The 15,157-nt window shown below is 53.7% G+C and overlaps 1 protein-coding gene across 5 annotated transcripts; it reads left to right on the top strand.

The window, feature by feature from the left end:
• Positions 1–424: 424 nt before the first annotated feature.
• Positions 425–11,829, top strand: PIF1 (PIF1 5'-to-3' DNA helicase). Of its 5 annotated transcripts, none has more exons than XM_054450169.2 (13): positions 425–566; positions 3,105–3,681; positions 4,854–4,986; positions 5,073–5,198; positions 5,956–6,109; positions 6,195–6,309; positions 6,388–6,494; positions 7,467–7,606; positions 8,233–8,339; positions 9,110–9,197; positions 9,364–9,509; positions 10,696–10,887; positions 11,104–11,829. In XM_054450169.2, exons 2-13 carry the CDS (start codon positions 3,124–3,126, stop codon positions 11,161–11,163), a joined length of 1,926 nt encoding a protein of 641 aa, XP_054306144.1. In that variant the 5' UTR covers positions 425–566; positions 3,105–3,123; the 3' UTR covers positions 11,164–11,829. The 5 variants fall into 5 exon arrangements, with proteins under 5 accessions (XP_054306144.1, XP_054306145.1, XP_054306146.1 ...); XM_054450170.2 differs by lacking the exon at positions 425–566 and adding an exon at positions 1,816–1,870; XM_054450171.1 differs by lacking the exon at positions 425–566 and adding an exon at positions 1,816–1,894.
• Positions 11,830–15,157: the final 3,328 nt, after the last annotated feature.

Raw genomic sequence — 15,157 nt, 5'->3', positions numbered from 1 at the left:
ATCTGAACCCAAGAAAATTCTGTATATCGGGTCCCCTCCCACACTGTGGAGTGCACTTTCGTTTTTGTTTTTTGTTGTTGTTTGTTTTGAGACAAGTTCTTGCTCTGTCGCCCAGGCTGGAGTGCAGCGGCACGATCCAGGCTCACTGCAACTTCTGCCTCCTGGATTCAAGTGATTCTCATGCCTCAGCCTCCCAAGCAGCTGGGATTACAGATGCCCACCATGACACTCAGCAATTTTTGTATTTTTAGTAGACACAAGGTTTCACCATGTTGGTCAGGGTGGTCTGGAACTGCTGACCTCAAGTGATCCCCCGACCTCCGCCTCCCAAAGTGCTGCGATTACAGGCGTGAGCCACCGCGCCTAGCCGTACTTTCGTTTTCAAAAAATCCCTGCTTTTGTTATTTTGTTGCTTCACTCTTTCTTTTCTTTGATGGGCATTTTGTCCAATTCTTTGTTCAAAACGCCAAGAACCTGGACAACTTTCAGTCACCACCCTCTACCGCTAACAGACTGGGAGCAGTGTGGTGTAGTAACTAAGCCCCATGGAGTGATTAAGCGAGCAGGTAATCTGGGTTCAATGTTTGGTTTTGCTCTCTATATCAGCTATGTGACCTTCAGTAAAATCTCTGGAAGCCTTGCTTTTTTCTCATTTGAAAAATAAGGTCTGGGCTCATGCCTGTAATCCTAGGACTTTGGGAGGCCACGGTGGGTGGATCATTTGACCTCCGGAGTTCGAGACCAGCAACATGGTGACATCCCGTCTATACGAAAAAAAAAAATATATATATATATATATATATATATATATATGTGTGTGTGTGTGTGTGTGTGTAAATTAGCCGGGTGTGCGTCTGTAGTTCCAGCTACCTGGGGGACTGAGGCGGGAGGATCACCAGAGCCCAGGAGGCAGAGGTTGCAGTGAGCCACGATCGCGCCACGGCAGAGGTTGCAGTGAGCAGAGATTGCGCCACTGCACTCCACTACAGCCTGGGTGACAGAGTGAGCCCTAGGAAGGAAAAAGGAAAGGAAAGGGCAATTTAATCCGTGGTAGTTATCGTTATCCGTAAAATGAGGTAGCCAGACTCACCTGTAAGATCCTTTCCAGCTATGTAATTCCAAGCTTCAATGAAATAATAAACATGATTAAAAGTAAATTCTTTCAGCATCCTGTGCAAGAAGAGGGATAAAATTTCCCTGAAGACAGAGACTCTACTCGCTTCCGCTGTACCCTCTAGCACGTGGCACAGGTCTCAGAGTTTCTCATTCATGGGCCTCAGCTGGGTGAGAGAGCCAAAGCGTAAAATGCCCCTTACAAAGGCAGAGAAGGATGTAGAGTTGGGGGCGGGGGAGGGATTGGGCAGGCCTTGGGGTGGTCTGCCCAGAACTGGACAATGGTACTGTGAGTGTAAACAGGGGTGTGAGGGACCAAAGGCAGATCTTCCCCAAGGCTAAGCCTAGCCTCTGTGTGCGGGCTAGAGGGGAGAGGGAGTGTGCTGGAAGGATGGTTCTGAAAATAAATCTTCGGAGTCGCGTAGGGTTTTCAGACCCGACACCACGCGCCGCCGGGTGGCTGCCGCGGCGGCGGCCTCCTCCCACCACGCCCAGCAGTCCACTGGATTTGGTATGATCGGTCACCACCATAAACCTCCTTCCTCTAGCAGGCAATTGGTACAGCCCAAGCTTCTGGAGTAGAGACGCAAAGAAAGACACGCCCATTGTTACGCCCCTACCTCTGAGTGGCTGGAGAATTTAAAGATCCAGTCGGTGATTGGGTGATTTTCTGCCTCTAGCATTTGAAAAATTTCTAGTTTCGGAGCTTCGCTACAGGCCGGCTAAGATCTGCTTGTTCATCTGAGTGTCGGCACAAGTGAGTGTCTGCCCGAACCCAGAGGTGGGGAGCAAAGAGCCTGATTTATCTAGGGGTTTCCGGCAGGAGGGTGCAGACAAGTGGGTCAGCCTGAGGGAGCATGGATTCTAGGGTTCCAGGGTCCCCTGCGATTTCCCTAGCCGACTATTTTCCACCTCGTCCCCACCTTGGTAGTGGGAAGGGCGAGGGCATGGGAATCACACTGACTTTGACTACTAGCTGCTGTGGCTTATGAAAGGCAAGTGAGTTTCCCTCTCTCAGCCTGTTTCCACGTCTGTACACGGGGAATAGTGAGACCTGCCCGCTGCATATAAGCCAGTGAATGTACCTGCAAGGCAGAAGGCGCTTATTACACGGCAGCCCTCTTTGCATCTCTCCACGGGCGATTCTCCTGCTTCTTGGGTAGAGGACTCTGAGGATTCCTGTGCTGCCCCTGGGTCTCGGGGAAGGAGGATTCTTTCTGCGCAGGGACCCCCATTCTAGTGAGGTCCTTGCAGGACACCTGAGGCTCCCTAATCCTGGGTGCCCATCCGCCGCTCTGGAAATTGTTGTGTAGCAGGGTGTATGTGTGTGTGTGTGTATATATAGATATAGATATATACATATATATAAATTGTATATATTGTTGTGTGTGTGTATATATGTACAAATTGTGTATATAGAAATGGAAATTGTGTAGCAGGGTGCGTGTGTGTATATATATATATACATACACACACACATATATAATGTATGCATATTTATGTATTTATATGTATTTTTTTTTTTTTTAATTAGAGGGTGTCGCTATGTTGCCCAGGATGGTCTCGAGTTCCTGGGCTCAAGCGATCTTCCTTCTTCAGCCTCCCAAAGTGCTGGAATTACAAGCGCCCGCCACCACGCCCGGCTAATTTTTGTATTTTTAGTAGAGACGAGGTTTCACTATGTTGGCCAGGCTGGTCTCAGAACTCCTAACCTCAGGTGATCCGCCCACTTTAGCCTCCCAAAGTGCTGGGATTACAAGCGTGAGCCATCGCGCCCGGCCCAGGGTACATTCTAAGGGTGGATTTTCGGTTAGCCCAAAGCCCTTTCTCTGTCTTTGTGACCTCCTTGTGTTACCAGTGACAGTCCTCGTGATCCTGTGTAGCCTTGACCCTGCTCCCTGTCACGTCCTTTGTAGCATCCATTACGTTCCCTATAGCACCCATTACGTCTCATGAATCCTCATGACCCCTGTGCTCCGGTGTCTTCGCAGACCTGCAGAGGCGGTGGCGATGCTCTCGGGCATAGAGGCGGCGGCAGGGGAATACGAGGACTCCGAGCTGCGGTGCCGCGTGGCTGTGGAGGAGCTGAGCCCGGGCGGGCAGCCGCGAAGACGCCAGGCCCTGCGCACCGCGGAGCTGAGCCTGGGTCGCAACGAGCGCCGCGAGTTGATGCTGCGGCTGCAAGCGCCAGGGCCCGCGGGGCGGCCGCGCTGCTTCCCTCTGCGCGCCGCGCGCCTCTTCACGCGTTTCGCCGAGGCCGGGCGCAGCACCCTGCGGCTCCCCGCCCACGGCGCCCCCGGGGCCGGCGCAGTGCAGCTGCTGCTCTCGGACTGCCCCCCAGACCGCCTGCGCCGCTTCCTGCGCACATTGCGCCTCAAGCTGGCTGCGGCCCCGGGTCCCCGGCCGGCCTCCGCCCGAGAGCAGCTGCTGGGCCCGCGGCCCCGCGACTTCGTCACCATCAGCCCTGTGCAGCCCGTGGAGCGGCGGCTCGGGGCGGCCACCCGAGTTCCGGACACCACGCTGGTGAAGCGGCCTGCGGAGCCCCAGGCTGGGGCCGAGCCTAGCACAGTGAGAACGGGAAAGAGGGGACACATTTAGGAGTAGATGTGCCATTCTTTAAGATGGCAGAGACCTAGAGACCCAAGTTTGGGGGGAAGCTGGTGTGGGTATTCGAGGGCGCTGCTGGTTATCTCAGATACCCATCTGACATCTGAGTATGACAGGGGTGTGGGAATTGTGCCTGTGGTTGTTATAGTGTAATCCCTGAGATGGAGTAAGTCAAAACAGGAAATGGGACCTGGCTACATTAAAAGAGAAAGCAGAGGCCGGGCATGGTGGCTCACGCCTGTAATCCCAGCACTTTGGGAGGCTAAAGTGGATCACCTGAGGTTAGGAGTTCTGAGGCCAGCCTGGCCAACATGGTGAAACCTCTTCTCTACTAAAAATACAAAAATTAACCGGGCGCGGTGGCGGGCGCCTGTAATCCCAGCTACTTGGGAGGCTGAGGCAGGAGAATAGCTTGAACCCGGGAGGCAGAGGTTGCAGTGAGCCTAGATCGCGCCACTGCACTCCAGCCTGGGTGACAGAGCAAGACTCTTCCTTAAAAAAAAAAAAAAAAGAGAGCGAGAGAGAAAGAAGAGAAGGAGGCTTGCAAAGGACTACAGAAAGAATGCTGGGAAGAGGGTAATAGGCCCAGAGGAGAGGAGCTTATGGAGAGAATGAAGTGGTCATTCGTGTCCTGGGCAGCCAACAGTTGAAGCAGATGAGGGGGAAAAAGTCTGGTGGGTTTGACAATTTTTGTGGGCTGGGGCAGGTGAATCATAGCCCACCAGGGTTTGACACTAAGCTGGCGAGAGGACAGAGACAGGACAAGAAGGGGCCCTGGCTAGGCAGAGTTTTGCTTGGGTGTTTTGAGGTGAGAAACAGGTTTGTGATAGGAAGAGAAACTTAGGTGACAGGATGAGAAGGGTTAGGGAACCCAGGGGAAGGAGCTGAGGGAGGGTCTGGACCACACTGGGGTGGTCTGCCCAGGACTGGACAATGGGGGTCTTCAGGGCACAAGGAGAGATCGGTACCCCAGTAGTTGCTGGCAAGCTCTCCAGGCAAACCCAAGAGCTCCAAGGAATGAAGGCAGCAGAGGACAAATGGTTACCAGGCCCAGCATTGCACGTGGGCCAAGAATGGTGGGGGCAATGCCTAGTGGGTGGGAGGATGCTCTGAGACAGCTCTGTTCCCCCCAGGAAGCCCCAAGGTGGCCTCTGCCTGTGAAGAGGCTGAGCTTGCCCTCCACCAAGCCACAGCTTTCTGAGGAACAGGCTGCTGTGCTGAGGGCCGTCCTGAAAGGCCAGAGCATCTTCTTCACTGGGAGTGCAGGTAGTGGGGGCAGAGAGGAGGTAGGGGGACAGAGGTGGGGTGGGATAGAGGAACAGGGAGACCTGTCTAACTTTGCCCCTGTCCAGGAACAGGGAAGTCATATCTGCTGAAGCGAATCCTGGGCTCACTGCCCCCCACAGGCACTGTGGCCACTGCCAGCACTGGGGTGGCAGCCTGCCACATCGGGGGCACCACCCTCCATGCCTTTGCAGGTAAGTAGGAACCCCTAGGGCTTGAGCTAAGAGCAAGCCCAGCTTCTGGGAAGGGAGAGAGGGGAGGTCTGCATAAAGAGGGGGTTTTGGGGGCTGGGCGCGGTGGCTCACTCCTGTAATCCCAAAACTTTAGGAGGCCAAGATGGGAGGATCACTTGAGCCCAGGAGTTTGAGACCAGCCTGGCCAACACAGTGAGACCCCGTCTCCACAAAATTTAAAAATTAGCAAATTAGCGGCCGGGTGCAGTGGCTCACGCCTATAATCCCAGCACTTTGGGAGGCCGAGGCGGGTGGATCACAAGGTCAGGAGATCAAGACCATCCTGGCTAACACGGTGAAACCCCGTCTCTACTAAAAATACAAAAAAATAAGCCGGGCATGGTGGCAAGCGCCTATACTCCCAGCTACTGTGGAGGCTGAGGCAGGAGAATAGTGTGAACCTGGGAGGCAGAGCTTGCAGTGAGCCAAGATCATGCCACTGCACTTGAGCCTGGGCAACACAGCGAGACTCCACCTCAAAACAAAACAAAAAAAATTAGCTGAGCATGGTGGTGTGTGCCTGTAGTCCCAGCTACTATGGAGGTTGAGGTTGGAGGATCGCTTGAGCCCATGAGGCCAAGGTTACAGTGAGCCAAGATCGTGCCACTGCACTTCAGCCTGGGCAACAGAAAGAGACCTTCCCTCAAAAAAAAAAAAAAAAAAAAAAAAAAAAAAGAAGCTTTGGGTATTAGCCCAGGCTGAATAGTGTCACTCACAGGCATCGGCTCAGGCCAGGCTCCTCTAGCCCAGTGTGTGGCCCTGGCCCAAAGGCCAGGCGTGCGGCAGGGCTGGCTGAACTGCCAGCGGTTGGTCATTGACGAGATCTCAATGGTGGAGGCAGACCTGTTTGACAAACTGGAGGCCGTGGCCAGGTCAGTATGTTCAGAGGGCAGCAGGAGAGAACTGGGACCTGGTGGTCTTTCGTGTGCCCCTAAAGCACCTCACGCTCCTCTCCAGAGCTGTCCGGCAGCAGAACAAGCCATTTGGAGGGATCCAGCTCATCATCTGTGGGGACTTTCTGCAGCTGCCACCTGTGACCAAGGACTCCCAGCCCCCACGGTTCTGCTTCCAGGTACTACTCACCTCCTAGCTCTGCTCTCCTTGGGGGTCTGCTCTGCTCCTTGACCCACCCCCACCCTGCCCCCACCAGGCCAAGAGCTGGAAGAGGTGTGTGTCAGTGACCCTGGAGCTGACCAAGGTGTGGAGGCAGGCAGACCAGACCTTCATCTCTCTACTGCAGGCCGTGAGGCTGGGCAGGTGAGGTCTGCTGAATGGGGAAGGGGCTACGGGATGAGGATCCAGGCATGGGCCACAGTGGAACACAGAGAAGGACCCATGGAAGGGGGAGCAAGCACTCCATGCAGGAAGAGGAGCCTTGGGCAGGGCACTGGGCAACTCAGGATGGATTGTAGTCAAGACCATCATGGCATCATAGGAGATGGTCGCTCTATGAGTGCCAGGACCCAGCCTCCCTCAGGGTTGGGTCTCCATCACCTAGCACAAGACCTGGCATAAAATAGGTGTCAGGGGCTGGGCATGGTGGCCTGTAATCCCAGCACTTTGGGAGGCTAAGGCAGGCGGATCACAAGGTCAGGAGTTTCAGACCAGCCTGGCCAACCTGGTGAAACCCAGTCTCTACTAAAAATACAAAAATTAGTTGGGCATGATGGCACCCACCTGTAGTCCCAGCTACTTGGGAGGCTGAGGCAGGAGAATCGCTTAAACCCGGGAGGCAGAGGTTGCAGTCAGCCAAGATCACGCCGCTGCACTGCAGCCTGGTGACAGAGCGAGACTCCGTCTCAAAAAACAAAAACAAAAAAGAAACATAAGCTAGATTTTTCACCCAAGGTGGCAGGCAAGTGGACAGAAGATTGTACCCTGGAAGCCAATCTGGGTCCTGCAAATCTCCAGCCTGTGGTCACTCATCACAGCCAACTTCCTCAGGAGCATTATGGAGTGGGAGGGTGGTAACCTCTGACCTGGGGCAGCACAGGGAAGGGTGCCCACCTGTGATCAAAGCTCAGTACCCTGCCCCTGCTTATTCCCCATGTTTGGGGTCCAAGTTTGGAAGGGACAGGTTGGCCAGCTTGAGGGGGCGCAACTCTTCCCTGGTGCCCTCTTCCAGTCCCAAGGCCTGACCCATGGCCTGCTGCTTGAGCCATCCTGCCCATGTTCCCCACCTTCCCTGCTGCACAGGTGGGCTCTGCCCTGACAGTCCAGCCCCAACAGGTGTTCAGATGAGGTGACCCGCCAGCTCCAGGCCACAGCTTCCCACAAGGTGGGGCGAGATGGGATTGTGGCCACGAGGCTCTGCACCCACCAGGATGATGTGGCCCTCACCAACGAGAGGCGGCTTCAGGAGCTGCCAGGTGAGCAGGGAGCCTGGGCTGGGCAAGACCAGCTGGGAAGGGTTATAAGCAGATGTAGCCCCCAGGCAACCTGGGCCTCTGGGTCCTAGGCCCCCAACCTCTGTAGCCATAAAGGCCCTCATATTTGCAAATGCAACTGTGACTTTGAGAGGTGTGATGAACTAAATTCCACAGCCCCCCAGGCCTGCGCTGCCTCTACTCCCTACCCCCATGCTCTGGTCTAATAGTTTTTTTTGGAGGCTGGGTGCGGTGGGTCACGCCTGTAATCCCAGCACTTTGGGAAGCCCAGGCAGGCAGATCACCTGAAGCCAGCAGTTCGAGACCAGCCTGCCCAACATGGCAAAACCCCGTCTCTACTAAAAATACAAAAAAATTAGCCAGGCGTGGTAGTGGGCCCCTGTAATCCCAGCTATTTGGGAGGCTGAGGTAGGAGAATCGCTTGAACCCGGAAGGCAGAGGTTGCAGTGAGCCGAGATCGTGCCATTGCACTCCAGCCTGGGCAACGGAGCGAAACTCCGTCTCAAAAAATAAAATAAAAATAAATAAAAATTTTAAAAAGTCTTTTTTGGGATACTGAGTCAAAAGTCAGTGATTTGTGATCTGTTTGCTCAACTCTTTTTCTCCAGGTAAGGTACACAGATTTGAGGCTATGGACAGCAACCCTGAGCTGGCTAGTACCCTGGATGCCCAGTGTCCCGTTAGCCAGCTCCTTCAACTAAAGCTGGGGGCCCAGGTGAGTGGGAAGCAGGGCCTAGCCCCTGGGAGCTTGGACTGTCCTGCATGGGCCTTGCTGATCCCTATCCCTCTGCCCAGACAACTCTGCAGCCAGTGGGCCCAGCTTTGACCACACTGAAAACCTCCCTGCCTCCTGTTCCCACCCACCTTCCCATCTTAAGCTTTCTACTGTTTTTCTCTTCCTACACCAGGAGGTCCTCCAAGCAGTGTTGTTTTGGGCAAATTTCTTTCCCTTGCTGAAGCTCTGTCCCCTCATCCCTAAAAATGGGGAATGAAATACCTACCCCACACAGCTGTCTTCTGTAGTATACTTTATAAACGGGAGACAGTCCTGATTCCTCCCCCAATGTTGGGGGTGGGCAGAAGATTTTCCTTAGGGCACCCAAGGGGAAAATGCAGGCACAGTGTATCTGAGAGGGGTGGCAGGACCTAGAGGCCATCCCTCAAGATCTGTGGTCCACAGATGTACCTATAACTGAGCCAATCATTTTCAAAGCCCTGTGATAGAGGTTGCCTTATTGATCCCTTACCACCTCCTTCTGGGGCAAATTGAGCAAATATTATTCCTCTTTGACATAAAGAAAAATTGGGACCGAGGAAGATAAGGCAACTTGCCCCAGGGGTCACAGGCAGCCAGTGGCAGAGCTAAGGTTGGGATTCAGTGTCCTCATGACAGCTCCCTGCCCTCAGCCTCTGAGAACAGCGATGGCTAAGATAAGACCAGGCATGGGTAGGGGGGTGCTGTCCATTCCTCTCTCTCCCTTGCAGGTGATGCTGGTGAAAAACTTATCGGTGTCTCGGGGTCTGGTGAATGGTGCCCGAGGGGTGGTAGTCGGGTTCGAGGCAGAAGGGAGAGGTAAGTGTTGGGAGGAGGTGGCAGTCCTGCTACAGGGCTTTGCAGCATGGCCCCGGGAATGGTGGTGGGGAGAAAAAGACTAGGAAGGAAAGCTCCAAAGGCCCCTGCTCCTCGCCTCAGAGCCCTGAAGCAGAGCTAAAGTTGGACTGCTCCATGCTCTCCTTAGGGCTACCCCAGGTGCGGTTCCTGTGTGGAGTCACTGAGGTCATCCGCGCTGACCGCTGGACGGTACAGGCCACCGGGAGCCAGCTCCTCAGTCGGCAGCAGCTGCCCCTCCAGCTGGCCTGGGCGATGTCCATCCACAAGAGCCAAGTGAGCACTGGTGTAGGGGGCAGGGACAGGGCGGGCAGAGGGAAGTGAGGCATGTTGCGGTCTATGTGTCTTTTTTTTTTTTTGAGACAGAGTCTTGCTCTGTTGCCCAGGCTGGAGTGCAGTGGCGCGATCTTGGCTCACTGCAACCTCCACCTCCCAGGTTCAAGAGATTCTCCTGCCTCAGCCTCCTGAGTAGCTGGGACTACAGGCGCCTGCCACCATGCCTGGCTAATTTTTGTATTTTTAGTAAAGATGAAGTTTCACTTTGTTGGCCAGGATGGCCTCAATCTCCTGACCTTGTGATCCACTCGCCTCAGCCTCCCAAAGTGCTGGGATTACAGGTGTGAGCCACTGTGCCTGGCCTATGTGTCTTTTTATTTTATTTTATTTTATTTTTTGAGACGGAGTCTAGCTCTGTCGCCCAGGCTGGAGTGCAGTGATCTCGGCTCACTGCAAGCTCTGCCTCCCAGGTTCACACCATTCTCCTGCCTCAGTCTCCAGAGTAGCTGGGACTACAGGCGCCCACCACCACGCCTAGCTAATTTTTTGTATTTTTAGTAGAGACGGGGTTTTGCCGTGTTGGCCAGGCTGGTCTCGAACTCCTGACCTCAGGTGATCTGCCTGCCTCAGCCTCCCAAAGTGCCGGGATTACAGGCGTGAGCCACCACACCCAGCCCAGAATAAACTTTTCTTTAGTGAATTTCCAAGCCCACCTCCTCTCCCTTTCCTGGATGCATTCACTTCCCCTCTGCCATCTCCTGCCCCACCATTTTCTAAGCCACCACTAGATACGTTAAATTGTATAAATTGTATACAACCATTGTATAAAGTATAGATATAATGAATAATCCTATTTTGCACAGAAAGAAACCAGAGCTCAGAGAAGTTAAGGGACATGTCCCATGTCACACAGTTAGTGAGTGGCAGCCTGGATTCAGCTCCACGCCTGTCTGACCCAGAGCCTGAGTGCTTTCCTTTCACTCCATCCCTCAACTCTTACCTGGATCTGTCTCCCGGTGCCTCTCCTACTCAGACAGCCACCTGCTGTCATGCTCTCCCTCTGTCTAGAGACTCTGGACTGGACGAGGAGATCCAGGGGCAGTAGCAAGGCTGGTAAAGGGTCAGGCCTTTCGGGGCAAGGGACTTCAGGCTGAGCTGGCTCCATCTCTGTCCCCGCATCCCCCAGGGCATGACCCTGGATTGTGTGGAGATTTCTCTGGGCCGTGTGTTTGCCAGTGGCCAGGCCTATGTGGCCCTTTCCCGGGCCCGCAGCCTGCAGGGCCTACGTGTGCTGGACTTTGACCCTACGGCGGTTCGCTGTGACCCCCGTGTGCTGCACTTCTATGCCACCCTGCGGCGGGGCAGGGGCCTCAGTCTGGTGAGAGGGAGTCATCTAGTGGTGGGCTGTGGCCATGGGTGGGGTGGGAGCTAGGACAGAGGGAGGGCCAGCCCAGTGGGACCTGGGGTGGGGGCAGAAAAGCCCTCTGCTGGCTCCTTTGGGGGTGAGGGCAAGAGGAAAAAGATGCTGGCCCCCAGGTTATGGCCCTGTGGAACAGCACAAACCCATGACTGGGCTTCTCTGGCTCTGATCCAGGAGTCTCCAGATGATGATGAGGCAGCCTCAGACCAGGAGAACATGGACCCAAACCTCTGAGCCTCACCCACAAAGAGAAGACAAAGGGTGGCCTGTGGCCTCTCCGTCCTCCTGCTCCCTAGAGGCCCAGGGCCCCAGGGAATAACTGAAGTAGGTGGGCAGTGTCCCCTTCTGTATTTTTTAGGGACTCTTAGCCTCCTGGCAGGGTTAAAGGGAGAGTACTTTAAACCCATATACCAGCTGTGCTTCAGTTTCTCTCACTTTGCCCTGGGTCAGCTGCTTTAGGGTCAGAAGTAACCCTTTCTGTGCCAGTTGAGAATGAGCATGTGTGGTAGCTGGTGTCAGAAGACAAAGCTCTCTGCAAGGGCTGGACACAGAGGTGCAGAGTCCTGAACATCCCTCCTTTCGGGCTGCAGAAGGGAGAGGCAATGAAGACAGGTGCTCCAGAAGCAGCATCAGGGCTCTTGGAGGGGACTGGGGGGGACTCAGGCTGGGTACAGCCTCCAAACAGAGAACGGAACTTAGGTGTGTCTCTACAGCTAGGCCCAGCCTAGCCCAGCCCAGAACAAACACCCTTCAGAGCCTAACCGAAGAACATAAGCTGCAAAATGTGCACCTATATTTTAAGCTGCTTTTTCAGGGGATAAATAGTGTTTGGGGACATTGAAATGGATATTCTCAGGTTGTATTTATTTTGGACAAATAAACTAGAGAATTGTGTAAAAACTGTGCCTCCTGCCTCCTCTCTCTCCCTCTCACTTGTGCACATGCACACACGTGTTTGTTTAGGCCACAGTGGCTGAGATCACACCCTTCTGTGAGGTGGTCTTAGTATCACTGGTCGTTTGAAAAGCTCATTTATCTGATGTTGGTGACTAGCAGTAAAATGACATTGTCACTGGGCATGGTGGCTTACGCCTGTAATCCCAGAACTTTGGGAGGCCGAGGCGGGTGGATCACCTGAGATTGGGAGTTCGAGACCAGCCTGACTAACATGGAGAAACCCTATCTCTACTAAAAATACAAAATTAGCCAGGCATGGTGGTGCATGCCTGTAATCCCAGCTACTCAGGAGGCTGAGGCAGGAGAATCGCTTGAACCCAGGAGGTGGGGAAGTGGAGGTTGCAGTGAGCTGAGATTGCGCCATTGCAATGCAGCCTGGGCAACAAGAGTGAAACTCTGTCTCAAAAAAAAAAGAAATGATGTTGTCATTTGATGAAGGTGAGTTACCATCACCCAATAGTCAGACATACTAGAGAATTCACATGGTGGGAAACAAACAGGCCTGCTATATGTTGCTGCATTTGCTAGGAGCCTCGGTTGAAATTTCTCAGTTTGAGCCTTGATGGTCTCCCCAGCTTGAACCTGATCATCAACAAACTAACTTCAGTTTTTCAAAAAGCCTGATGGAAATTGCCCAGGGGTCCTCATAGGCTAACTAAAACTAAGATTCTCTGCTTGTGAGTGAAAAGGTATCAATTCTGGGTGGTAGATACAGGTTATGGTGGAGGCATGCATTGGCAGCTACAGGTGTCAGATTAATAAAAAAGGTGGCTGGGGCCAGGTGCAGTGGCTCACGCCTGTAATCCCCAGCACTTTGGGAAGCCAAGGCGGGCGGATCATGAGGTCAGGAGATGGAGACCATCCTGGCTAGCATGGTGAAACCCCGTCTCTACTAAAAATACAAAAAAATTAGCTGGGCGTGATGGTGGGCGCCTGTAGTCCCAGCTACTTTGGAGGCTAAGAATGGAGTGAACCCGGGAGGCGGAGCTTGCAGTGAGCTGAGTTTGTGCCACTGCACTCCAGCCTGGGCGACAGAGAGAGACTCTCTCAAAAACAAAAAAAAAAATAAAAAAGATGGCTGGATACGGTGGCTCACGCTTGTAATCCCAGCATGTTGGGAGGGCAAAGCAGGTGGATTGTTTGAGCCCAGTTTGAGACCAGCCTAGGCAACATGATGAAGCCCTTGTCTCTACCAAAAAGCAAAACTTTGCCGGGCACAGTGGCGTAGTCCTGGGAGGGACTCCGGAGGCTTGAGGTCAGGAGTTCAAGACCAGCCTGGCCAACACGGTGAAACCCCATCTTTACAAAAATTAGCTGGGCATGGTGGTGCCACCCTCCCTGACCTTGAGGAGTCAATTTTTTTTTTTGAGAAAGAGTCTCGCTCTGTTGCCAGGATGGAGTGCTGGAGTGCAGTGGCACGATATCAGCTCACTGCAACCTCTGCCTCCCTGGTTCAAGCGATTCTCCTGCCTCAGCCTCCCAAGGAGCTGGGATTACAGGAACACACCACCACGTCTAGCTGATTTTTGTATTTTTAGTAGAGACAGGGTTTCACCATGTTGGCCAGGATGGTCTTGATCTCCTGACCTTGTGATCCGCACACCTCGGCCTCCCAACCGCGCCCGGCTGAGTCAATTGTTTTTCTGTGGCACAATCTCTTTTCTCTGTTCCCAACAGAAGACACTCTTAGGAGCAGAAAACAAGCCCACCAGAGTGACACCTCCTTCCCCTACCCCACAACAAGTGGGCAACCGTGGGGGTCTTTAAATGTGGTGTCATTTATATGTCAGATGTTCCCAATTTCCCCATACAACACATCCCTTCTCCCAGGTCCAGCTGTGAGCAGGTCACACTGAGGCCCTGCCCTCAGGGCAGTTACAATCTGGTGGCACTTTGCTTCTTTCACTCTTTCCTTCCACTGAACACACGGTTTGGGGACCACCCAGTTCAGCCCAGATAGCACTATCTCATATTCTCTAACAGCTCTGCACCCTTCGGAGGTCTTGGATGGAAAAAGGAGAAACTGACTCAGGATAATTGAAGCAGGAAAGGAAGATAACAACAGGCTATCTCAAAGAACTGATATGAAGCCCAGAAAACTAGGCTTGGAAACAAATAGGAATCAGAAAGGCTAGAGTCACTGGCAGGAGTAGAGCTGGGAGCAGTCAGGCCAGGAAGACCTTTGCAGCCGCCACCAGACACTGAGCACAGCCGCCAGGGGCAGGAGCTCTGCACTCTGCTACCTCCTCCCCCAACTCAGTTCAGACCTAAAGGCGGGTATGGGGCTGGTTGACCTTGGTCTCCCATGCAAGTCCTGTGGCCACTGGCAAGAGGCCGAATGTTTCATGAAGTTGCAAGAGGGCCTAGTGATTCTGCCCAGGATGACTCTCTAATCATCCCTGAAGGCCGGGTTGTTGGGGATGTCTGAGGGTCCAGTGATGCAGTTATCTTCTGCATCCACTCCTCTCTCTGACCCCATCCTCCACACGTGGCTGAGGCATCCCACTCACCCAGCCCCTCCCCCTTCCGCAGGGGCTGACCACAGCTTTTCCCGGTCTCATATGCATCTGTCCTGCTACATAAAATGTCTTTCTCGTGAGACTACCTGGGCACCGGAAAGTCCTCTCCTTAGCAATCCCTTCTCATGGTGAAGATGCTCTCTGGAAGGCCCCCAGAGGAAGACAAGTGAGTTCCATATGGTGGGGGAGCTCCAGACATTCCTGACCCGCATGCCAGATCACAATAGTGGATTATTTTATGAGGTGTGCAAGAAACCTCACGGTTCTTTATTTTCTTGACATCTAATTTAACTTAACTTTGAGTCCGTATCCTGAGGGGTGTAGGGAAACCCTATCTCAGTCAGACAGGAGGCTCCTCAATCCCCAGGGTCCCATGAGAGTGGGGCTTATAGGAGCTGCCCTCATCTTCAGGGCCCGCCCTGATTGCCATCCATAGGCAGTAACTCAGCCTGGACCCTGGGATGGGGTGGGAGGCTTTCTGAGACTCTCCAGTACCTCACGCCAGGCCCTCTGGGCCCCTGCCACCTCCCTGTGTTGCTCCCAGAGGACCCTCTGACCACTTGCCCCTCCCCAGTCTATGGAACCCTCCTTCTCTCTGCCTCTCCTTCCCCCCAGCATCATCCTCTCAAGGAATTGGACCTGTGAAGCAAAGGCCAGGAAAGACTGTGTCCTCAGGTAGCTTCTGGATTTGAGGCAAAGAAGCACAGGGAGGGCCATATACGGTGGCTCATACCTGTAATCCCAGCACTTTG

Source organism: Pongo pygmaeus, chromosome 16, assembly GCF_028885625.2.
Source record: "Pongo pygmaeus isolate AG05252 chromosome 16, NHGRI_mPonPyg2-v2.0_pri, whole genome shotgun sequence".
NCBI classification, from domain to species: domain Eukaryota; kingdom Metazoa; phylum Chordata; class Mammalia; order Primates; family Hominidae; genus Pongo; species Pongo pygmaeus.
The sequence above is the reverse complement of the archived record's forward strand: the minus strand, read 5'-3'. Positions and strand labels throughout refer to the sequence as shown.